At 40.0% G+C, this 25,243-nt stretch overlaps 3 protein-coding genes across 3 annotated transcripts; 2 read left to right on the top strand and 1 right to left on the bottom strand.

The window, feature by feature from the left end:
• Positions 1-108: 108 nt before the first annotated feature.
• LOC100842726 (ubiquinol-cytochrome-c reductase complex assembly factor 1) lies at positions 109-7,194 on the top strand. The gene is made up of 7 exons (XM_003563041.4): positions 109-422; positions 1,152-1,365; positions 2,104-2,270; positions 4,202-4,326; positions 6,229-6,289; positions 6,390-6,438; positions 6,628-7,194. Exons 1-7 carry the CDS (start codon positions 225-227, stop codon positions 6,708-6,710), a joined length of 897 nt encoding a protein of 298 aa, XP_003563089.1. The 5' UTR covers positions 109-224; the 3' UTR covers positions 6,711-7,194.
• A 2,435-nt stretch (positions 7,195-9,629) lies between these two features.
• Positions 9,630-18,612, top strand: LOC100841919 (calmodulin-binding transcription activator CBT). The gene is made up of 13 exons (XM_003563038.4): positions 9,630-9,857; positions 10,431-10,556; positions 11,704-11,819; positions 11,911-11,999; positions 12,672-12,717; positions 13,570-13,750; positions 13,958-14,035; positions 14,113-14,189; positions 15,317-15,658; positions 15,783-16,474; positions 16,800-17,352; positions 17,580-17,891; positions 18,269-18,612. The coding sequence occupies exons 1-13, from the start codon at positions 9,791-9,793 to the stop codon at positions 18,314-18,316; spliced, it is 2,727 nt and encodes a 908-aa protein (XP_003563086.1). The 5' UTR covers positions 9,630-9,790; the 3' UTR covers positions 18,317-18,612.
• A 778-nt stretch (positions 18,613-19,390) lies between these two features.
• On the bottom strand, positions 19,391-24,161 carry LOC100842421 (GTP-binding protein YPTM2). Its single transcript, XM_003563040.4, has 8 exons — positions 23,984-24,161; positions 22,302-22,374; positions 21,899-21,946; positions 21,758-21,805; positions 20,863-20,934; positions 20,600-20,755; positions 20,379-20,482; positions 19,391-19,703 (listed from the first exon to the last, which is right to left on the bottom strand). The coding sequence occupies exons 1-8, from the start codon at positions 23,995-23,997 to the stop codon at positions 19,607-19,609; spliced, it is 612 nt and encodes a 203-aa protein (XP_003563088.1). The 5' UTR covers positions 23,998-24,161; the 3' UTR covers positions 19,391-19,606.
• Between the last annotated feature and the right edge of the window lie 1,082 nt (positions 24,162-25,243).

The following is a 25,243-nucleotide window of genomic DNA, read 5'->3' as shown; positions in this document are numbered from 1 at the left end:
TACGAGCCAAGGTGGACCGCGCCCAGCCACAGCCTGGGGCCGTAGACAGGGCCCAAGGGCCCATTGTCAGAGGAGGTGGCTCGCGGGCTACCTCCGCGGCTGGACCCTGCGCAGCGTGTCCGTAGCCATAGCCATCTCTCGAGTCTCGATTCTCTCCACGCCCTCGCACCGCCAGGCCGCTTCTCCCCCCGGCGGCTTCGAAGCGCGAGCAGAAGGAAGGAGCCATGTCGCGGTGGCGCGCGGTCGCATCCCGTCTCTCCGCCGCGGCGGACTCCCACCTCCTCCCCAGGGCCTTCTCCAAGGTTCCCTCGCCTCCTCCCCAGGGCCTCCTCACCAGGACCTTCTCCAAGGCCGCCGCCGCCGCCACGTCGCACAGCCCTAGAGCTACCTCCTCCGCCACTGCCGACCGACCGAGGCCTGAGGTATATACCACTGATCTCGCGTCTACGAGACGCCATTTTGCCGCTAATTTCGGTGCTTAGTTGGCTTTTCTGGCCGTGTAGTGTGATCTGGCCGATTGCTGTTAGGTCGGGGCGCTTGGGTGTGTCCAGGGTGAATCACTGCTGCAACTAGCTATGGCTGCTTGGAGATGGAAGTGATTGGGACATGGGGTGCTGGCATTCTAGGTCTAGGTTTCTGCATTTTCCACCTAGGCAGCAGTTGGATCAGCTATTTGTGTTGTGATGTTAATGTGCCATCAGCTCCTTTATGGGACTGCACTATATTTTCTAGTTAAAATAACATGGCAAGTATTCATGTCATCTTATGTGCGTTTCTACTATTCCACATTGTAGACTGCAAAGTTCTCAAGTTTCTTGCTTGTTGTTTATTCCCTTTTATCATTCACGGATGGTACTCTACCTAGCATCCTAAGCACCTAACAAGAGTAGAATGATTTCAGAAAACAGGCTTAGAAAGTATTTTTGTTATGTGAAGATTTTGATTGTAAATTGCGCATTTTGTGGTGGCGCGAGGTAGAAATGGAAGGATATTGCGGCACCATCCATCAAGTTTTTGCCTAGCCTCCTGTTTATCACTTAGTGACATTCATCTCTACTTACTACATACCTGTATATCTCAAAGGCTTCATTAGAACCACTGTATCTGTGACTTCTATACTTCCATTGTTAAAGATAAGTTTCTGTTTGTAGGTCAGACTGAACTCTATGTTCCTGTCCAAGCCCTGTTCACTGGCATTGCCTCCTGACTCCCCTCTTAGAGCAGAAGATCCACACTATGAAGGAATTAAGCGATTCATGCTCACGCTGTTGTTGTTCTACAGTAAGCAAAGCAAGTCCATCCGAGGAGCAAACGCTGTTTATCACCGCATCACTTCTCATGTTGACAAGCCTGATATCTATGAAGGTGTTTATTTTTCACTTAAATTCATCATTTCTTTAATCATTTTGTATTTGGTGTTTACTCATTCAGTTTTTATTCTGTTCTGCATTAAGTCAAAATATGCAAAGTCTGGTACTCTATTCAGAAGAAGATACTGCTAGTTTTCGATGAATATACATTAGTTTAGCTATAAGAATGTAAATTCTGAAGTGCTTGGGAGTTACAAATATCCTTAATTGCTTACCTTTGTGGCCAAAGTTAGCTTCCTGCTCCTCTGAACAAACTAGTAGCTTTAATGTCGGGCACTGCTAGACATAGGCAGCCGAAGATACAAAATTGCTAATGGTATATGGTTTTGTTTTGCTATTAATGAGTTCTATTTTCCTGCTCCGGTAGATGTATGCTCTAAAAATTCCTGAGATTTTTGAAAGTATAATGATATACATGTCCAGGATTGTACATGTTTAGTTCCTAGCTAGAAGAGCACTAACTTAATGAATTCCCTGCTTGTTTGCACGTCAAAGGATGGATGAAACCTTCTGTAGTTCACAAAACAAAATAATGTTCTGATTGCACAAGTTCTGAATTGCTGAATACTAGAGCATAGTCTCCACCACACTACCACAGTTGCATCATGATTCTAGAATATCATCACTGAACTACTTATGTTCCATATCTGCCTATCTGGTTTATAGATCGCTGCTCTTATTTTTATGCTTGAAATTTGTGGAGATAGCAATATCTAATATCTCTCTTTTCCAGTGTTTCAGTTGGAGAAAACATTTAAGACGACATTTTCGCTGCTTGTTCTCCATATGTGGCTTGTTCTACGCCGCTTGAAGGAAGAAGGGAAGGATGGTGTTAAGTTCGGACAGTACATCTATGAAACTTACAATCATGATGTAGAGCTCAGAGTTTCTAAAGCTGGGGTAAGCTGTTTAGTCATTTTAAAAGAGGAATAGATGCCTGAGGTTAATTGATCTACGCATTTCCTGTTATCTTGATTATTGGATCTGATTATTTTAATCCTCCTTATTAATTACCCTAACGAACTACTCTTGATTAGTAATACATGTGAGGTCAGGCTTTTTAATAAATTATCTTCCAGAAATATGATACTTAGGTGAATATAGTTCGAGTGAATTCCATTTTTTACCCTCACTTTTCATTCTTGTGACACAATCTACCCCATTTAAGAGAATTTCTACAAATCTACCCCATTTAAGCAAACTTGTGCCACTAATTACCCACTCTTATATTTTTAACCCAAATCTCACAATTTCTGAGAGACTGGGCCTACTTTTCAGACCGATCTGGACTTTGGGCACGCACAGGCTGGGTACAACGACGCCCTCCCGTAGTCTCGTCGACCTTTTTGGCCTTGCCGCTCCTCTCCTCTGCCGCCAGGATAAGACGCCACGTAGACTTTTTTCACAGATCTAAGAAGAAAAGTAGCCATGGATGGAAGAAGCAAGCTGAGAGGATGCACGCATGGGAAGGAGAAAATCAAACAGAGAGGCCGGTCAGCTACACAACAACCAGCCAACCAAACTGGCAACCCTTGTCTGGCCGGCCAATGATGTGGATCGACGGCGAATACACTTTGATTTCCGTTCCAGCCTTACGATTACAACTCACACGCAGCCACACATTGATCCCTCTCCTCCTGTAGAGTCCACTCAATGGTCATCGTCCGCCGTACACTCATCGCAAACCTGCTCTCGCGCCCGCGGAATGGCCGGCCAGAGCGGCGGCATCTGCCAGTCCGCGGCGCTCACGGCCGCCGTTCATCGTGTTGGAAGCCGTCGACGTGGTCCAACTGCGACTCGTTCAGTGCATGGCAGAAAAACCATCACCTGCTGCTTCACTTCATCTCTCAGAAATTGTGTGATTTGGGGAATAATACAAGAGGGGTAATTACCGGCACCTGTTTTCTTAACTGGGGTACATTTGTAGAAGTTCTCTTAAATGGGGTAGATTGTGTCAAAACAATAGAAAGAGGGGGTATAAAATGGAATTCACTCATATAGTTCAATTGCAAGAAGCTAAAGTGTATATTGTGCTTTCATTGTTCATCAGTGTCAAAAAGGAGCTGAGAAATGCTTGACGCTTTGACCTACCCTGCTGATACATCTTCATTTGGCTATGCAATGCACACTTGAACACACATATAGCTTCTTGCAATTGAACCAAACTAGTGTATAAGCAGCACATCATGCTTAGGTGCAAAACCATCAAACTGTGGCTTCACACTTGAGCCACGCGCGGAAATTGTGGTCTGTCTGGGGTTGGAACTTGTGACACGTAATCATTTTATCTAGCGGTGGCATATTACTATCCTCAGTTCCCATTAGAATTGATTAGCAGAAGTTATGACCAAACACTTTACTATTTAATACATTTCACTGTCGGAGCCTCCCCTGCAGTTTCCCATAAAAGTTTAATTTATGATGGAATTGGTGTGTTCCTCTTTCTGTTTCCAGATTGTATTTATACTATCCAGTATGTGCTGGATTGTTTATGGCACTGGAAGATGGAATCACCGTAGTTTACATATTAGGTTGAAAGAGTGAACTGGTAGCAACCTGTTAAGTACTTATGAGAATGGAACCAAAAGTAGAATTTTGTCTTCTGCTCGTGAGAAGAAAAAAACTGGTATTAGTGTACAATGCTGAAAATTCATTATGTACTTGTTAGGAGAATAAAAAAATGCAAATAATCTTCAAAAGCATGGAACCCATAGTATGTGGTCATCTTTTCACTTCCTCTCGCATGATCCGAGGACGTACTGCTCTTTGTGCATGCTATATTGCTATCACTTGTGTAAGTTTAAGTTTGTAACATACTAGTGCCTCTACAGGTTAACTTGCTATTGACGAAATGGATGAAAGAACTGGAGAAAATATTCTACGGGAACATTGTGAAGTATGATACTGCTATAAGTCCAGAAGCACGCCAGGATGATCTTGTGAATGTCATATGGAGGTAATTATTTAGTTCTCTTCTTTTATAGATCTGGAGCTGATCATTCCATAAAGATGAACCGGGCGATCCATAAACCCAAGGTGTCCCAACTGATTGCAAGATTCATCCTCTTCTATTAAAAACATATGCTTCATCTTACTGAAATTTCCTTGTGATTTACTAGCATACATACTAGAACAGGTAATGTTGTCTATTCTGATATAATAGCAAGTTAAGTAGTTAGATCTGGAGATTTGATTATCTAGGCTGATGTATGTTCAATCTGTTAATGACAATGACCTACTGGAAGATAAAAACATGTGTTAGCCTTTTAGCTTACCAGCCAGTTATTGTTCTTATTGAGCCAGTCTACTATTGTCACAGAAATTAAGGACTTCCCTGGAAACATAAAATGTTTTATCAAGGAAAGCAATAAATTGCTAGAAGTATAGACCAACTATAGAACCTAATTCTAATCGTTATCATCTCAGCTGGATATTTTCAACATTCAGATGAAACCTTTGTACTTACTGGTCAACAGTAGAATCATAATGTTTGACCATGTGTTTGCAAAGTTGTGCATAAAAATTTCGTTCATATTGGGAGAACACTGATTCAGGGCAGATCTTATCAGCTCTCGCTTATGTGTCTCAGTCTAGGACATGGCTGGTGCATCATATTTTTTCCCTTTTATGATTGCATGTTTCTAAAGCATGTTTCTAAATTATGTCACCGACAGACCGCACAAATTAGCTTGGTAAATGCCAGCCTTATAAGCTGCCCCGCTCTTAGCAATCTTTATTTTCTTTAATTCTTTATGTGGATTTAGGATGCTGTGGGTTGCATGGGGCACTTGCATCAAATTAATTTGTTCTCCTTATTTTTTTATTTTTATTTTTGCACAAGCATGCTGCTGGAATGGTGGATATAAATTCTTTGCTGGAGTGAGTCAATGGACGCGTGTATGAGTGTTTTCGTTACACCCCTTTTAACCATGTTAAGCAATGAAATGAACTTCTTAGATGCTGAATTGAAGCAGCCAAATGTTTGGAGGGGCTTATTTTATTGAATAGACATGAATTATTGGATTCAAACATCTGAAGTAGCAAATGCTTATATTGGCCGGGTGGCCCTTACTTTTGTTACTGGAGAAAACACATGGATTTAGGTAAGTGGCATATTGAACAAAGGTTGTACCCAACATTATATGTATTACGACCGTGCATATAGCTACCAATTGGTACAAATCATCTTGATTCAAGCAAAGGCCTGATGATCCCTGTTACTCTTTCACCATGTTACCTAATTAAGCCTTATCTTGTAGTTTTAACCATGTGGTGCACCATTCTTACTTTCCTGTCACTGTGTTACAACTTACAACCCTCTGATTAGCAATTTGCTTTAGCAGCTAGTACAAAAATAAAGTGTTTGCCTCGATTTATCTAACCGTGGTAGAATCAGCAGAAAGATGAGCATGAACGATTTATTTTTGATCCAGACATTGCATATATCAATAGGCTCTGGTCATAATTCTGATGTTGTATCATTTGCTGTTAGGAGCAATACTTTGAAATATCCTGGGGCCGGAGTAGTCCACATGTTCCTACTGTTAACTAAACAACAAACTAGTTTATTGCTTTCTTAGCACTTTGATCATTTGGAGGTATGGTGAATTCTACTAAGGAACTTTCACAAGGAGATGCTGTGGCAAATGTTACTTCCAATTTGCACTTATTCAAAGTTTGATTGGTTTATAAACATTTAATAGTAATGCAACTTTCTGAAATCGAAACAGTAAACCTTTTGTTGTTAAGGCTACCTCAGTAATTATGTGATGTAGTTGTGTAACTTGTGTTACAGTATTTCTTTCACAATAACACACTTCGACATTTATGTATGAGAGTTACTTGTGTTCAATGTTAGGAATGTGTACGCTGATGAAGGTTCAGAGACTATGGACGCTGCTGCTACCCCTGCTGTCCAGGCAAGTTCTTTTTTCTTCTGATGGAGACAACTATTAGAAAGCAGCTGGTGACTTATAATATTTAACAAACCTAAGAGTACCTATTATTTTGAATCTCCAGGCATTGGCAAGATATACTCGAAGGGAGGCAACTTGTCTATCATTGACAGGTCAGTGTTGACTAACTCTCCCCTCTCCCTCTCTTGCACGTGGGGACACTCACTCCCATCCTTACAAACGCACACACCTGTGCTCGCCCACAATCTAACATCCTCTTCTTCTTGAGTATTAATTGGAAGACCTCTTCTTGAACATTTGAACTCATTAAATTCTTCTCTTCTTGAACTTTTGGGTGCCAGATAAAGATGCTATGTTCTCTGGCAACTTCAAATTTACGACCGTGTTGCCACACGTACCCAGCCCATCAAAGCAACGGCGATAAGTGTTGCCATGGCAGTGGTATTCCACATGAAGGTTGGTATACATGGACAAGACTGAAAGACCCATCAGCATTAAAAATAATAGGATTTCCAGTATTATTTACCATCGAATCCCAGCATTTTGTGCCTTTTTGACGGGTATACCTCACCCTAGTTATGTTTGTCCTGCACGAGCGGTGCATTGCTTGGCTGTCCTCTGGGAATGTAGCACATCTTCTTTACCGCTTGTAGCTTTTTTTTCTTCTCATTTTCGTGGCTGATATGGACTCGAGCATCATTCTCTAGTTGGAGAGTGATAGGAAGTATCCGTTCTTAGGATGATAGAAAGTATCCAAAACCAATGTACTGTCTACATCTGAAGCAGGGTTTTGGTCTCTAGGCGATTGGGAAAAACGATTGTAATCAAAGCTTCTTCGGATCTATCACTAGTGCTGACAAGATTTCATCATTTTTTCATGGAATAGCATCATCTGGTTAGTGTTTTAACTTTACCTTTAAGCAACTGCTGACAGCAATAGGACCATGCATTATGTTCAGCGACGAGGTGTCACTCAAATATCCGTAAACGCATTAAAGGATAATGAGCAACTGCAGCACTCTCTTGGACTTACATGAGCCTTTTTTTTTTCCTTTCTAGCTGTCTTGTTCGTGGTTGATGAAACCTGGGTGCGCACGGACCATTTGAAGTGGTCCTCCGTGTCGAGCTCTGCTGTTTATGTGAATGGACTAACGGTTGGAAAATGCCGGGGCTTGTCCTTGTATGTGAATGGACTGAATGCTGTCACTATCCCTAATCTGTACGCGCTTCGGAAGATTGGAAATTTACCCAGTTTGCGTTCCAAGTCGCCGTCCAGTCCCGTAGTTAGTTTTGTCGATCTTCTGATCTCCTCCTACTTCGCCATGCTCTTCCTCTCCGCGTCTTCTGACATGTTCTGCTTGACGTACCACGCGACGTAGCGATAGCGTTTCGTCAATAATCTTCCTTGAAACAGGAGCGAACAGTACCAGCCGTGTCGTTAATAGTAGCACCTAAGGTTTGCCGTTTTGCATGGCCTGTCTTCAGATTGGAAAGATTTAGCTCCTAGTTTTTTGTCACACAGTCTACGTACGGACTGACTGTAATAATGTGACAGTGATTTAATAAAGCCGTGTGTTCGACTAAAAAATAAATAGTAGCACCTAATCTGCTCTGCTGACAAGGCAACTGGTCAACAAATCGGATCCCATGCCACTCACTCGGTTTAGAAACATCACAACCACGGCTCCCTAAATTTTGATGCTCGTATTTACGCACATGGGGACATATATATTAGTATGTAATTTACAAGATTTGACAGTATTTTTAGTCCCTCGGGCTCTGTCGGTTGTAGGTGTGCGTTGATCGTTTTTAAGTCGGGCGAGTGTTTGCCATGCTGAGTGTGTATGTATATATTTTTTGATATAAAAAATCGTTTTTTATTTTGCTGTCCTTATCATTATCAATCATTTTTATTGAGAAAAGTCTACGCAATCATCTTATACATATGTTTTTTATAGACAACAATGATTGTCATGAATAATCCTAAGGGCCTCTTTCATTCGCAGAATTCAAAAATGCAGACATAGAAAAAACATATGATTTGAATGTCATGCCATGTTGAATCATCCAGGAATCCAAAACACATGAATATGCAATAGAAACTACTCCCTCTGTCTAACAAAGGATGTCTCAACTTTGATCAAATTTGAATGTATCTATATATTAAATCATGTCTAGATACATTCAAATTTTGACAAACTTGAGACATCTTTTATTGGATGGATGGAGCATTTGATTTCAACATAGAAAAAATATAGGAACTTACATGAAGGATCGGGCTCTATGCATAATTGTCATAAGAATTGCATGCAAATAGTCCATCAGAAAAATTCCCATGGTTTCAAACCCTACAAATCAAAAGAGTAGTGTAGGAAATTGGGCAACCTAGAAAGAGCGGAATCGTTGGGTCTTCCGTAATGAGGCCCTCTTGGTTCATGAAGAGATTAGCCAACGTGCCCTAGGCTACTCGATAGATAAGGGAAGACTAGCCGTGTTCCCAAGGGTGTGTACATATTTAACTATTTTTATATCTCACTGAATGGCATGCGAATGCCTTTTCCTAAAAAAAAGTCCTTAGTTAATAGAATGCTCTAATATTATTTCGAATTAAAGAGGAACTAAAGTTTCAATAGCTAAAACCTCGAAAACTGCTCCTTGAAAATGCTAAATGTGAGTATAAATCTATCATAATTCATATAGATACATGATTCTTGATTTGTTTACGGAGATTTGTTTACGGAGACATTGTTGAAACCTATCAAGGTAAATTTTACTTTCGAAGCATCTACATTACAAGGCACTCGGTACTGCAAGATTGGAATAAACATAGGTTATAAATAAATATACTCCCTTCGTCCCACATTAAATGACTCAAATTTGTCTAAAAATAGACGTATCTATATAGTAAAATACGTCTAGATACATGTAATATTTCGACAGTATGGGACGGAGGGAGTGCATGATTTTTAATTTAAATATATTTTTCGTTTTTAAAAATGTTCTGAACGTGATGAATCCACGGGCTCCAAACGTCCACGTGCACATTGTACTACTGTACAGGACGCCATCGCTGCAGCAAGGAGCCTCGTGTAGTCGTGTCCGATTGGAGTGGCTTTTTCCGGGAAGACAAGTGGATCTACTTGTGTGCATGGAGAAAAATACTCAAAAAAAGTCCACAAATTCAACTACCCACGGACCCACCGGCACCCACTATTCCGCTCCCGACACGTGGGCCCGGACCATTCTGGCGCTTTAGCCGCGCGGGCCCACAACGGAATAGCACAACTTGATTATCGATTTTCCTTTTTATTTACCCGCAATGAATTGGTTTTTTCTTTTCTCTCACAAATTTCCATTTTCTAAGTCTCCTCCTCCTCCTCCTCCTCCTGCTGCTGCTGCTCCGCGTCGTCGTCGTCCTCTGTTCTCATCCCCTGCCTGCGCGGCGCGACCAATAGGCCGACACATATTGGGCGCACCGGGAGTGTGGAAGCAGCGGCCGCGGCCATGGCTGGAGCGGCCGGGAGGGACCCGCTCCTCCGCTCCGAGATCCACGGCTTCATCACCTACGCAGGTCCGAGCGCCGCCGCTTCTCCTTTTTTTTTTTTTGATCGGGTTGTGATTGGAGCCGCGATTCTGTAGTCTTATGGGCTCTCCTCGGTCTGCAGTACTGTCTCCGCGCTTGAATTGATTCGCTTGGGCTTTTGAGTTGCTATCGTTCGATGCCTCGCTCTCCCTAGCTCTCGTGGTTCTTAAGTGTCACTGTTAATGCACTTCCCCTTCTCGGCTTGCACTATATGTGCTTCTTTTTTCTGGATAATTTGTGCTGTTTGGAGTTTGGGTGCTCGATTGGGATGGTTTCTCGAGGTATTTTTGTTCGGACTAGTGTTTCTGTTCTTGGAAGTGGCAGTAGATGCTGCTCCGTTCATTCTTTGAGCATTTTTAACCCTCAATTTTTTTTGATCTGCTGGGTTTTAGGGCTTTTGCAGCTGGCTTAAAATTTTGACTTCTCATGTTGTTCCGATGCTATTGAACAATCGAATTATGTTTCCTTTGTTTCTTATCTTTTGCTGTCGAAAGGAAGAAGCATTTGTCTCTTTAGCTGAGTTCTCACCCGTGTTTCTTTTTTGTGGTGGTTGGTGGACAGACTTGAACTTTGAGAAGCTCAAGGCGGAGGCACCGGCACGCTGGTTCAGGCCGAATGAGATCTACGCGGTTCTGGCGAACCACGCGAGGTTCAAGGTCCATGCACAGCCCATCGACATGCCCGTGAGTATGTGTTTCGCATCAACCATAAACCCTGGTCTGGACATCCTTGCCACTGTGCTTGTTTAGCTTCCATGATTGACTGCAAAACGTGGTATGAACAAAAGGGAACATACCATACATGTGTGTTGAAATATATGACCATAAGATGCCCGATTGTGTGTGGAACAAATAATGAGTGGCTATGTGTTCAAGCCCTCTTGGTTCATTGTTTGGAGACATAATGTGTCTGTTGATTTGGTGCTGATACTTTGTTGTGTTGAATCTTCCATCCTAGGTCTTTAGGGCACAGTAGATGAATGAATGCATGAGTTCAAGCCCTCTTGGTTCATTGTTTGGAGACATAATGTGTCGGTTGATTGCGTGCTGGTATTGTGGTGTTGAATCTTCCATCCTAGGTCTTTAGGGCGCAGTAGATGAATGGATGCATGCTAAGTACTGGAGTATAAGTACAATGGGCCATGATTGGCATATATTGTACTTGTTCTGAAATGTTTGTGCACATGAGCCTTGTTATTGTTTTCATCAGAATGCTGATCTTTAGGATCATAACAGAATATCCAACGGTGAACGCAGTAAACATTAGGGATCACTAAACATTATATGCCCCCAGGATTAGTCATTCTTTCATGTGCATAGGAATCAAAGTATAAAAAAAATACAACATATTAACATCTAGGATGACTATTCTTCCATGAGCACCATGTCCTAATTGCAAATTTGGACTTCACTTTTGCTTATTGTGAATTCGGCTTTTCGTGTGTGCTTCTGTTCTTTTTCATTTCCACCAAACAAGCCTCCGAGTCAGTGGTCTTTCATTTACTCACTTGTCTATGTATTTAGTGGCTACTTCTCACTGTATCCTTTCTCCACTAGATATTACTGTTACATGATTTCTGTTTTATGTATTATATATACAAGGAAATACATTTTGCTTTTATGCTACTTGTATAATTCTTTGGTTGTTACTGTCCCTGCATTCTTGTTAGTCTTGCTTTGGGAGGATGTCTACATCTTCAAATTCTGTTGAAGAGTGTTGCTTTGCTTTATGACTTTTGTCTTCGTTTTGTTCCCTAAGATATAATTCCATCATGTTGCTACCAGAAATTGTCTTGCGCATTTCAACTATTAGTTGTAACTTTCTTTCAAACCAGGTGGTACTATTGTTCTATACGATCGTAAAGTTGTCAGGAATTTCCGTAAGGATGGCCATAATTGGAAGAAAAAGAAGGACGGCAAGACTGTCCAAGAAGCCCATGAAAAATTAAAGGTGAAACAACCCCTCCCTCGCCAAAAAAACTCAAATGGCTTGTTAGATTCCAGTATCCCCACCATTATTGTTGATTTCTGTCATTTCATAGATTGGTAATGAAGAGAGGGTTCATGTCTATTATGCTCGAGGTGAGGATAATCCAAATTTCTTTCGAAGATGCTACTGGCTGCTTGACAAGTAAGAGTTCATCTCCACCAGTTCCTTGTTTGCGCAAGATTCACTTACATCATTTTTTTGCACGATTCACTTCTTGTATCTGGTCTTGTGTACACATAGGCCGTTCAAGTCTTACCAGATTGTCAGAACTGCTTACTTTTCTAAGGCTGATACAAGCTTCTAGAGACTTGGTTGTCAACATTGCTAATTCCACAGCGCTAAAATGAAAATAACTACTTGGATCTTGTGCCACTAAACCTATTAAGTTCCTTCTTGTGTATGATCTGTTCGATTCTTTTTATAGCTGAGAAACAGCTTTATACTAGCAGTGGGTAAGTGCCATTGCCACATTTCTTTTTATTTTTTTGCAATGATTTTTGCGATGATTTGCCACATTAATTTTAGCAGATGAATGAGCTACATACAATGCAATTTTTATTTTATTCTGTGGCATCCATAGTTATCCTCTAAGGAGAGTTAACTGAGTTATCCACATGGATTTGTGATGATACATTAAAGATTTTTTAAGAATAGAAGGGCTCTCAAATTTTGTTTGGTGCATGGAAAGTTTTGTTAATGCTTTGAGAATGCATAGATGCATACAATTCAATTTTTCCACTGCATGTATCAGAGGCAAACTCACACATAATAACTTCTCTTTGCTAACAAGGTTCTTCATTGTTTCTTGTTCAGAGAAGCTGAGCGCATAGTTCTTGTGCATTATCGTCAAACATCTGAGGTTCCTTCTCTTCTCCCATCACCCGTTTCTTTTGTGCAGTAAATATTCCTTCTGTATTCTAGGGCAGAGGGCGGTCCATAATTTAAAGGTCTGCATTAGATTAATCATGTACGTACTCTCTTGTTTGGCCATTCTACCTCTGTGTTGGACTTGGCTGTACAATTAGTTTTGATATCTGAGTGGCTGGATTGACAGAGATTATCTTGCGAAGAGGCTATGATATAGCTACCAAACATTGAATATCCTCTAAAATTCATTTGACCACCAAATCCTTCAAACCTCAGGGATCTCATTTGAATTTTCTTTCATGTGCAAAGATTATCTTCTGATATGGCTAAATGGCTTCATCAGCTCTCTGTTTCGTTTATGTAAAGAGTTGTTAACTCTAGGGAGTCAAACGTATAATAGAATACTGACTATGTAATTCCAAAGTCTGTTTCCAGGAAAATGACTCATTGTGCCATTCAGGAATCCTGCGCATAGCTGAAAATGCATACCAAGAAATCTGACAATAATTTACTACCTCCGTTCCGGTATATGGGGCCTCAATGCATCCCTAGGTTGAAGATTTAACTAATTTAACATGGTTCTTATATCACAAAAATTATACCATTAGAAAATAGAATATTCGAAGTTTCTAATCATATAATTTTTATGATATAAAACTCATGTTAGGTTAGTTAGATCTTCAACCTAGATATGTGTGGGGGGCCCATATACCGGAATGGAGGGAGTAAGATACATCTTTCTTTCACAAAGTGTCAAGTATATGTCCATTGTGCAAGCATCGTAAGCCAAGATGCTAGATGTTCTTGTTATGCTAAGTTGCCTAGTTTGGTTCCTCTTGAGCAGGAAAATGCCATAGCACATCCGAGCACAGAAGAAGCTGCAGAAGTGCCTACAATGAATAGAAGTCAATATTATGCCTCTCCTCCGACTTCAGCAGATTCAGCCTCTGTTCATACTGAGCTGTCATTCTCTCCTCCTGTACCCGAGGAAATTAACTCACATGGTGGCAGTGCAATTTCTAATGGTGAGACGATCCTAATTATGTGTTGAATGTATATGTACTCGTTGCGAGCTTCTTGTTCAAATAATTCTATGCTCTGGTCAGCTAAAAAAATAATTTTGTACTTCTCAGTTCTTATACTCCCATGGCATGATATCATAATCTTTGTAGACTGTTATGCTATATGTCTTACAATTGTACTACTGCATCTTTGGATTGCTCATAATGCAGGAACTGACGGCTCTACTCTGGAGGAGTTTTGGGTACATTTATTGGAGTCATCTATGAAAAATGACACCTCTTCTTCCGGTGGGACTTTTGTACTGAGCTGCGATATTTTATATCATTTTTATTGATAATGTAATATTGCTCATTATATAAAACAGGTGGATCCATGGCATTCAGTCAGCAGATTAAATATAGACCGAAGGATTCTGAAAATAACAGCAACACTACGAGTAATGTAAGCGAGCTCCTATAGCATATAGTTATTCTAGTAGTATACTACATGATTGAAATTGTGTACAAAATTATACTACATTGTTAAATTCACTGGTGATATGGTCCTTAATTGATTCTTATTTAGCTTCTTCAACAGCAAATTCCAAATACATACCTGGTAGATGCTTACTCTGGAAATTAAAAGGAACACCGTCTTCTTTCAACCTCCTTTCTTTGTCAATATTCATGTTATTTTATATGTATTCTACCTTTTGTGAACCTGCAAAGTTTAACTATTGTGAATATTTATATTAATCCCTATAAATATTGGAGTTGGTGGTGATGGGCTGTTTGCTATTCGATTTTCCCTCACTAAAAGTAATTTACAAGTTCAACTTGGGTATTCTCTTCATGGCATCCATCGTGCTGTTTAGGATTTTATAAAATACTTTTAGTTCTATTTTTATGGTTTTGCCATTTGTAAGTCGCCTAGTGTTTTCCTTAAGATAATTTTTAGAAGTAAGTCTATTTTAACCCCCCCCCCCCCCCCCCTGAATTGTTGGCGAAGTCCAATTCACCGCCACGCTTCATCTCTGCACTAAGCTGCCTGCCGCCACCGTGCCTAATCACCTCTGCCCTGCTACCGCAGCATGCTACTTCTAGTGTTCGATTGGGATTGGGAAAAATGGGAAGGGGAGAGAGAGATAAGTCTCCGCATTGCTGGCATGGCAGTCTTCGCGGCCAACCTGCCAGCATGTCAATCTCAAGCTCAAAACCAGGTGTGAAACAGCTGAGGGTGTCCAGGTGAACGGTTTCGAAAGTTCAGGGATGTTTTATGTAGAGTCCAGGGGGCAATTTGTGCTTCGCCGACAGTTCAGGCGGCGGGGGGATGTGAATGGATTTTTTTTGTTATTTCAATTCCAACACACAGCATGAGAAGTTAGCTAGTCCATCATGTTGCATAAATCCCCATGGTTATTTGCTACAAAGAGATTACAAGAGCCAGAACATTTGTCTCGATTTAAAATATGGGAATTCCATAGTGAAAATGTGGGCGTGCAAGTTCCTGCACATGGCATGGATTTTGTTTCTTTGCCTCTGTGTGTCTACGATGACAGCTTAGATGTGTCACTATTTTTTGCTATGCAGGCAGTGTTAGTTTCGCCACCTAATGTGATGCCAGAAGCTTACCCTACTAATCATGTACCTGCGAATCATGTTGGAGCTCTGAAGCATCAAGGAGACCAGTTGCAATATCTTGTAACACTGGATGTAGATTCTCAATCAGAGCGATTTGTAAATACTTTGGAGAGAACTCCAGTGGATAGTAACATTCCTAGTGATGTGCCTGCTAGGGAGAACAGTCTTGGACTGTGGAAGTACTTGGATGATGACAGTCCTTGTTTAGGGGATAATATAGTGAGCAACGAAAGACTATTCAACATCACCGATTTCTCTCCAGAATGGGCTTTGTCCACAGAGCATACCAAGGTTTGCTCCTTCCATATTCTGCTGAACTACCATCATTTCTTGCATGTTTACTCTCTATGTACATTGTCATTCAAAGTTTCAAACTGTTCGTTTCTGACGAAAATTTCTGCTATATCTTCATTAGATTTTGGTGGTTGGATACTACTATGAGCAACACAAGCATCTAGCTGGGTCCAGTATGTACGGGGTCTTTGGTGACAATTGTGTTGCAGCAGATATGATTCAATCTGGTGTTTATCGTTTCATGGCTGGACCACATACACCTGGAAGAGTGGATTTTTATTTGACTTTGGATGGGAAAACACCAATCTCTGAAGTTTTGAGTTTTGAGTATCGTAGTATGCCTGGGGATTCATTGAAGAGTGACTTGAAACCGTTGGAGGATGAGAACAAAAAGTCTAAGCTTCAGATGCAGATGAGACTAGCTCGTTTGATGTTTGCTACAAACAAGAAAAAGATAGCACCAAAGCTCCTTGTAGAAGGTACCAGAGTTTCCAATCTCATCTCAGCGTCACCAGAGAAGGAATGGGTGGATCTGTGGAAAATTGCTAGTGATTCTGAAGGCACATGTGTTCCTGCTACCGAGGACTTGCTTGAATTAGTATTGCGAAATAGATTGCAAGAATGGCTTCTGGAAAGAGTAATTGGAGGCCATAAATCAACTGGTCGTGATGATCTAGGACAAGGACCTATTCATCTATGTTCTTTCCTAGGCTATACCTGGGCCATCCGCTTGTTTTCTTCGTCTGGATTCTCCTTGGATTTCCGTGATTCTTCTGGCTGGACAGCTTTACACTGGGCTGCATACCATGGGAGGTATCCTCTATTTTTCTGATATTTCTTGCCTTTTGCTGATTAGCAATATAGAAAAATGAGAGCACAGATCATTTCCCATGTGAGTTCTGGCAACTGTGATGTGTCTGTCAGAAAAAATGAGTCGTTTTCAACAACTAGATTTGTTAAGGTCGAAGTGAAAAGGTTATCATCAACATTGTTAAATTGTGATCTCAGACGTATTTGATTATTTTTTACTGGAACTGTCTAGTAAGATCACAGAAACATTTTGTTTTGGGATATATCCCTTCACATATCTTTACAAATTATGACGATTTTGACATTTTGTTACTCATTCTTTTGGCAGGGAAAGAATGGTTGCTGCACTTCTATCTGCTGGAGCAAATCCAAGCTTGGTTACAGATCCGACTGCCATGTCCCCTGCTGGATGCACTCCTGCTGATCTGGCAGCAAAGCAAGGTTATGTGGGCTTAGCTGCATACCTTGCAGAGAAAGGATTGACTGCACATTTTGAGTCTATGTCACTGACCAAGGATACCAAGCGATCACCATCAAGGACAAAACTAACGAAAGTACAGAGTGACAAGTTTGAGAATCTTACTGAACAAGAACTTTGCTTGAAAGAATCATTAGCGGCCTATCGAAATGCTGCTGATGCTGCCAGTAATATCCAAGCCGCACTCAGGGATAGAACTCTTAAGCTCCAAACCAAAGCAATATTAGCCAATCCTGAGTTACAAGCAGCTGAGATAGTTGCTGCTATGAGGATTCAGCATGCATTCCGCAACTACAACAGAAAGAAAGTGATGAGAGCTGCTGCCCAAATACAAAATCATTTCCGCACATGGAAGGTCAGGAAGAACTTCACGAACATGCGAAGACAAGCTATCAGAATACAAGTAAGCTGTTGCATGTTCCTATTACATGTTTTAATTTGTTAATTTTCTGGATTTATTGCATGAAATATCTCTGCCATACTGCTGAAAAAGCACTTTTTTATATATTCAACGTGTTGGAAGAACAAGGTGATGCCATTTGACAGTTTTCTTATTTTTAGAAAGCAAATTGAATGTTTTTGTGTGCTGTACGCAAATTGGATATTGTAATGATCATAATATTTTATTAGGCTGCATATCGAGGTCATCAAGTGAGACGCCAGTACCGCAAGGTAATATGGTCTGTTGGTGTCGTGGAGAAAGCAATTCTGCGATGGAGAAAGAAGAGAAAAGGCTTGCGTGGCATCGGAAATGGAATGCCAGTAGAAATGACTGTGGATGTAGAACCTGCAAGCACCGCAGAAGAAGACTACTTCCAGGCCAGTCGGCAACAAGCGGAGGACAGGTTTAATAGATCAGTGGTGCGTGTTCAAGCTCTGTTTCGTTGTCATCGGGCACAACATGAGTACCGGAGGATGCGAATTGCTCATGAGGAAGCCAGGGTATGCATTTTACTCTCTCCCAATACTGATTGGCACGTGACATTGGGGTAGATGGCAGAACTCATAAGAATGTTTGATGTGATATGAATCCTTAAATAAAGGGTACTAGAAAAAAATGTGGCTCCATCTAGAGGGGCTTATGCTTATTTTAGCAATACGAGCACATATGTGCTAAATGGACTAGACCTGTCGCCTGTTTCCAGAACTAGATAGATTAACGAATCCCTTGTGGTTACATATAATCATGTATCAGAAGTATCTAAATAACGGAAAAAAGAAATGCTACACCATATTGCGCTGCCTCTAATATCGTGGATGCTTGTTATGATCACCACAAGATTTTCTGAACTGCGTGCTTTGTAACTGTGTTGGCGCAGCTGGAGTTCAGTGGAGAGCCGCAGCAGGGACCGGCACGCAGGAGCTGAAGTGGCTTCCAGGGACCTTGAATTCTTGTGTTGTAAATTAAAAAGAATCAGAGCTTGCTGATGCTGCTGTACATTTTAGGACCATCTGATGCTTCTGGACCAGTCCGGTGTATGTAATTTGCTGCTAGCGTGTTACTGTGGTTTGTGATTTGCCTGGGTTTTAGCTATGGCATTATGCTTGTAGGCGTATGTAGATGCAAGTACTAATCAGGTTGTAAATGCTAACAATAAGCACCACAATGACCAATAACCTAATAAGGCTACACCGTTGTGTTTGCCATCTTCATCTTCTTTCATACTTTACTTTTTAGGTTGGTTATGTATGATTGTCTCAATCGATGGAACAAAATTCACGTACTGTATCAAGGAACTATTAATAAATCCAATCAAACTTGTTACTGTGAGATGATTTCAGTGACCAACACAAGATCATCAAGTTAACCTTGATAATCAACGAGCAGCTGAATTGACCATGCACATCTAGTTTGTCCTTTCTAGTCAGGCCATCGCATGATAATTTATTTATTTTGTTTGCCTTTTGTTCACTAATTGATTTTTTTTATCTGTGGATAGAATTACGGATGTGTGCACCCATAATTTCTGTAGACTGGAGATATACTTCCTTTTTATGTTCAAGAAAATGATACCACAGTAGGACAATTATCCCCCGCGAATATAGAATAGTGTATGCACAACTTTTAATTAGTGCATGTGCCTCTGGGGTGAACCTGCTTGCATACATTTTGGAATAGCTAAACATTGCATGAGTTCATAGAACAAAAGGGATGGATTTTAGCTCACTAGTCAGTCAGTGCCTTCAAGCAGAAATCTTCCGGAACCAATTAACAGGTATACACATTTAAGGAAACTATGATTTAGAAAAAAAACCATTCTTGTTCAGTGCATGAAGAATACGCTCGAAAATAAGTTTGACCGTAATAAATTTACTGGCAATTGAACCGGATCATCACAAGTCAGGCATTTTACCAGCTCGGATCATAATGCATCATGAACAACGGCACAGTTGTGTGGCCCAATGGCACCATCCCAAGGATTTTCTGGAGGCCATTTTCATCAAGCAGAAACCATCTCAAATTTAACAAAGCAAACGACTGCAAATTGACGTAACATAGCCATTCAAGTTACAATATTTGAAGATATTGTGTCTCCAGATTCCGGTGTTACAAGTCCCATGATTCAAGATCGAAGTACACTATAATGAATGGTATAGAGGTAGCAAGTACGCCTAGGTAAAATCATGTACTGGATGGAGCATGGCCAAGATCTTTTTTAAGAAGAGCAACAGCTTGTCTTCTGCTCGACAGGTTGCCCGCGGATCTGCACCGTAGCTGGGCGAGCGTTGTTTGCAGCTGGCTGGCTAGCCATCCTGGAGCAGAAGATTCATTATGGTCTTTCTCTAGTTAATAGAATAATAACATGCTATTGTATAAATCACCAAGAGCACTAGTATGGGTCCTAGTTGAAAATTTTGACCGGACCAGCGGTTTGACCGGAAAAACCGGAACCGGCGCCTCTACCGGTCTGTTAAAAGGAAAGGACCGGACAGGGAATTGAACCAGAAAAAATCCTGTCAAACCGGCGGTTTTGCTTTGAACCGCGAAAAACCAGGCGGTTCTCTAGGTTGAACCGCTGCAGCAATTTATTCCGCACATTTAAAATAAACTGCAGTACGCAGGTGGCAGGTTTCAAACCCAGGACCTCACTGCTCACATCTGCAAGCACTAACCATCTCAACACACATGGTTCTGTGCTAAAACAAGGAAACTATCTTACTTCACTATTTAATTTCTTTATTTCAGTAATAAAATGAATTCTATTTCTTAATTTCCGGTTCAGCTATTGAACCGATGAACCAACAAACCAATAGCTTCACCGGTCCAGTGTTTTAAACTACGGTATGGGTTGGGGCGGTAGTGTATAGCAATTTGGTATAGGATACTAGGGCCACAGCGAATCAATGAGCTGTAAATATGGTCATAAGGATGGTAGTTACAAAAAGGAGTAGGATGGATTGCATTAGCTAAACGGTCTGGGAACACACCTGTCCTTGATTGAAGCAGACATTGCCATGAAAGCCTGCTCCACATTCAAGGCATTCTTTGCGCTGGTCTCCATGAACGGGATGCCAATCTCATCAGCAAATGCCTGTTTACATCAAATACAAACAAAAAATGCAGAAAGAATGCCTTCATCAAATGAAAGATCGGAATTTCTCCACTCAAACATGAGTAAGAAACAGTATTGTATGATATTCAAAGATACCTTTGCTGTCTCATACGAAACAACTCTTTTGTCAGTGAGATCACATTTGTTCCCTACAAGAAGCTTGTTAACATTCTCGCTAGCATAGCGATCAATCTCATTCAACCACTGCTTGACATTGTTGAAGCTATCTTGATCTGTCACATCATAGACAATCTGCAATTCCATTTGTATATATCCACAATAAACAAAAAGTGGAACATATATGTACATTAGGATAGCATGAGCAAAATGAAATTAAGAGTTTCCTTGAAGAAACTTACAATGATCCCATGAGCCCCTCGGTAGTAGCTGCTAGTAATAGTTCTGAAACGTTCTTGTCCAGCAGTGTCCCACTGATAAAAAGAAAGGTGGCAAAACAGAGGGGTTTAAATTTTGGAAGAGAAAAGGTCAGCTGGTAGTATCACTAAATGCAACGCGTGAAACAAAAGAAAGGAGGAATTGCCAAGTGCACCAGCATACTAAATATGATGTCCAAAATAGACATCATATGTTTGGTATATCAAAACATCCAGAAAGAATCATTCTTCATGAGAAGACAATTACTATACTCATTAGTGGACTAAGAATTTGAATGAACGAAACAAAAAATATCTATAAGATGAAAAAATGGCTGCGCGGCTGCACATATTTAGCCAAAGTGGTGAATCTGTTTCCTGTGAACTGAGTGCTGACCTCAACTAACAACCAAATGAATACAGAATGCACATGCTATATTATGCAAAGAGATTAAGAGAGAAATCCACCAAGCTCCACAAAATAAAAGGGAGCTACTCTGTCCTTCCCAATTTATAAGGCGTGCACGTATTCCGAGATTCAACTTTGACCATCAATTTAACCAATAACAATATGGGTTATGTGCTACAAAAAGTTATACTACTGAATTTGCATTTGGAAGAAGTTTCCAATAGTACAATTTTATGGTGAATGCACTTGCATGTTAACTTCTTAATTATGGTCAAAGTTAAATCTTCAAATACCAGGGTGCCTTACAAAATGGGAAGGAGGTAGTATTAATAAACTAAGTCCTGATAAAAGTCCTGTATTCTGTCAAGAGAAAATCTGAATACAATGGCACATGCACATGGGACATAAGCAAAAGTTATGTTTGCCTATGAACATGCAGATCAAATAAACTACAGGATAGAATAGACTCACGATTTGCAGCTTCATAGTCTTTCCATCTTGCTCCACAGTACGTATTTTCTATCAACAAAATTGGAAGAAAACAAGTATTTAAGTTCAGTGAATGTAGCCAGAAGAGCAAACATTCAGGGCTAGGAAGTAAAATATACTTACAAAATCAACTCCAATGGTACTGATATAACTCTCCAGGTACGAGTCATCCTGCGACCAGAGTAAATATTAGGAAGGCAAAGCAAATTTTATGAAGAAAGTACAAACCAGAGTAAACTAACTAGTAACTATAATTGTTCACCACTCAAAGGAGTAGCAAAAATATAAGGATCCTGGCCACATTGTTAAAGACAGTAGCTAACAATAATGAATTCCACATTATGTTACACAAGTTGTCATAGCTTGTGAGGGGTCATATAGTTTATTGAGCCTAACGGCAAACTGATTGATTCCATGATATATATCAGACAAGTTACATTTTTATTTGAAGAGGATACATCAAAAAGGGAAGACCTACTGTATACAGAGAGAATAACCGAATTATTCTTTAGATAAGGATTCTTACAGCAAATCTGAGGAGAAGGCATGACTTGCCAACACCTGAATCTCCAATAAGCAAAAGCTTGAAGAGATAATCACTGTCATGTCAAGAAACCAGGATGTTACTCTTGGTCAATTGTATCATAGAAAAGAAATAAATAATCACAACAATCATAATGATAATAGCAAATGTAGTCTGCTATCTCCAGGCTTTGAAGATTGAGCAGCATTGCAAAGATCAACACATTTAGGATAACTATGCCATATTAGATAGAATTAGAATCAACATCTTTGAGGCATAGAAGATTGTGCATCCATGCATAGACAAATATTTTGGTGTTCTACATATGTACTCCCTCTGATCCTAAATTCTTGACTCAAATTTGCCCAAATATGAATGTATCTATTCTTAAAAAGCGTCTATATACATGTAATATTTCGACAACAATTTAGGATCGGAGGGAGTAATAATTAACTAAACTGGTTGTTTTTTGCTAGATGATAGTTCTGTTCTATACAACATATTATTATAGAGTATCCCTGAAGAAAAAAACCATGCTATCTCCGTTCCTAAATATAAGATGTCTTAGCTTTGTCCTAAGTCAAACTTCTCAAAGTTTGACCAAGTTTAGAGAGAAATGTACTAATATCTACAATATCAACTAAGTATACTATGAAGATAAATATCATGACGGATTTAATAAAACCAATTTAGGGTTGTAGATGTTGGTAGAATTTTCTATAAACTTTGTCAAACTTTAGGAAGTTTGACTAGGACAAAGCTAGAACATCTTATATTTAGGAAACTGAGGGAATACTATAGAGTATAAATTACAAAGTCGATGAGTTCCACACAAATGTTAAAAATGAAAGTTGAATAGATGAGCAGCAGTTCCCAATGTGTATGCATAACATTAAGGTGTGACATCGAAGCCTAACAGCAACTATAACACTAAACAAGAAAACTATTCCATTAACAATGCTATATTTTCCAACTCAAAAGGTTACAAACAAGCAATACCATGTTCTCTCTTAGTCCTTCCCAACGAGTGAGCATAGTAAGTCCTTGTGGAATGTGCACACAGATGGACTTATAGGTTACACTACCAAAATGCAAATTGGAACCACTGATTCGTAATTTAGCCTAACTGTTGCAAGCAAAGAGTCACTGATTGGTAATTTAGCCTAACAGTGCAAGCAAAGAGTCTTCTTTTTTTTTAATACAAAAGCAAAGATCCTTCTACTATCAATGTGCCTTACATTCTTAAACTATAGAAAGTGCTCAGGCCAGCATTGAGCAAAGATCCTTCTAACGAACAAATACAATAATCACCCTATAACCCCAACTTGGTCTGCAAAAGTGCATTGGACGCAACCTCTTCCGTGCAGATTGCAGCTAAAGCTGCCTTGTTCTCACTAATGTCAATTCTCCCTAACAGGAATTCACAACAAGACGCCCCAAAAACATCAACCATAAGATCGCGTAGAATGCAAAAATCAAGATCGCATCAAAGTTTCGCCTCTCTAATGTAAACTCCAGAAACATTGGGTCCTAATGCCACGAAACTGCAGAGATCAATAGCCACAAAAGAAACAGAATCGCCCGCACCCGCGCCCACGTCAGATCCATCGAGATCTCGACCTCACATCACAGGGGACCCCAGTTCCGGAATCTCCCAAACATAGAGGCGAGAGGATGCGACTTACTACTCGGGATTCATGGCGAGATCGCGAAGCCGCGAGGCGTACTCCAATCTGGCTGGCGGGGAATTCGCTTCGCGGCGGGAGCGGACTGGGATTGAGCTCGACTCCTCCGTGGCCTGGCCGAACCTGACGGAGAGCGGAGGCGGTGACGCTGACGCTAACTACCCGTGTACCCGGGCCACCAAATTAATTTATTTTGTGTTATATTGGAGAGAATTAACATGAAAGTCACTGCTTGTGTCAGGACATACCTTTTTGCATGTTACCTTTTTATTTCTTCTCTTTTCTTTGTGTTAGTCAATTTTTTATTTTTATTCTCTCTCCTTTGTGTCAGTCACTCACGGTCTCACGTAAAGACCAAGCATTTGTTCTCTAATATATGTGTTTCTTTTGTACAATAATTTTAGAGGACCATTTATATCTTTTGTATTAATTTGACTAGTTGGTACATATTATAGTACGACAGGTACATGTATCCTAGACGATGGTACATAAATATTTTTTAGTACAAATTCTAAGAAATGTATCGTCGTCTATGATAATAAAAATAGCCAATTTCAAGTACGTCAATTTTTGTTTCTTTTGTACATAAATTTTTAAGTACGTTATCAAATTTAAACGTGGCGGAATTACTCAATTTCAAGTACGTCATCAATTTTATGTACCTCATCAATTTAAGTGCCATATATACAATACTCATTAATAAGTACGAGAACAATCAAAAGTACTAAGTACTTTCTCAACAATAGTACCTCATTAATTTTTAGTACATAGCAAATACAATAAGGTACATGTCAACTACATTAGGATAGTTACAATATATCATCAATTTTATATCCTCAACAATTTTAAGTACCTTCTTAATTTGATATACATCGAGGTAAATGTCAAGTACATGACAATAACTTATCAATTTGTGATATGAAATCCTTGTACATCAATCCATGCAAAAATGAATACATGAGAAGTACCTTCTCATATTGATGTACATCACTAAAAATGCACATTAATATGCATCAAACAAATCACAGCATAAGCATCGTCAAAAATTAACAATTAGTACAATGCCTAAAGCATAAAAAACAAACAATAATACGTGGATCAAACAAAAATCATAGTACAAGCATCGTCAAAACCTAATACCTCGTCATGTATCCATGGTACATATTAATCTTATTGCGTACATTAGCACGTCAAATAAGATCCCTGGCTAAAACATGAAGAAACAATTACAACACACGATAAGTACCTCCTCAATCACAC

Source organism: Brachypodium distachyon, chromosome 1 (assembly GCF_000005505.3).
Source record: "Brachypodium distachyon strain Bd21 chromosome 1, Brachypodium_distachyon_v3.0, whole genome shotgun sequence".
NCBI lineage: Eukaryota > Viridiplantae > Streptophyta > Magnoliopsida > Poales > Poaceae > Brachypodium > Brachypodium distachyon.
The sequence above is the reverse complement of the archived record's forward strand: the minus strand, read 5'-3'. Positions and strand labels throughout refer to the sequence as shown.

Coding starts and splice junctions, on each gene's coding strand:
- LOC100842726 (XM_003563041.4), top strand. CDS start 225: ATGTCGCGGTGGCGCGCGGTCGCATCCCGTCTCTCCGCCGCGGCGGAC. Junction 2,271..4,201: donor TCAGAGTTTCTAAAGCTGGG/GTAAGCTGTTTA, acceptor GTGCCTCTACAG/GTTAACTTGCTATTGACGAA. Junction 4,327..6,228: donor CTTGTGAATGTCATATGGAG/GTAATTATTTAG, acceptor GTTCAATGTTAG/GAATGTGTACGCTGATGAAG.
- LOC100841919 (XM_003563038.4), top strand. CDS start 9,791: ATGGCTGGAGCGGCCGGGAGGGACCCGCTCCTCCGCTCCGAGATCCAC. Junction 12,718..13,569: donor ATTATCGTCAAACATCTGAG/GTTCCTTCTCTT, acceptor CCTCTTGAGCAG/GAAAATGCCATAGCACATCC. Junction 16,475..16,799: donor TGGGCTGCATACCATGGGAG/GTATCCTCTATT, acceptor TTCTTTTGGCAG/GGAAAGAATGGTTGCTGCAC.
- LOC100842421 (XM_003563040.4), bottom strand. Junction 20,483..20,599: donor TTTCGTATGAGACAGCAAAG/GTATCTTTGAAT, acceptor TGATGTAAACAG/GCATTTGCTGATGAGATTGG. Junction 19,704..20,378: donor TCTGCTTCAATCAAGGACAG/GTGTGTTCCCAG, acceptor CTTCTGCTCCAG/GATGGCTAGCCAGCCAGCTG.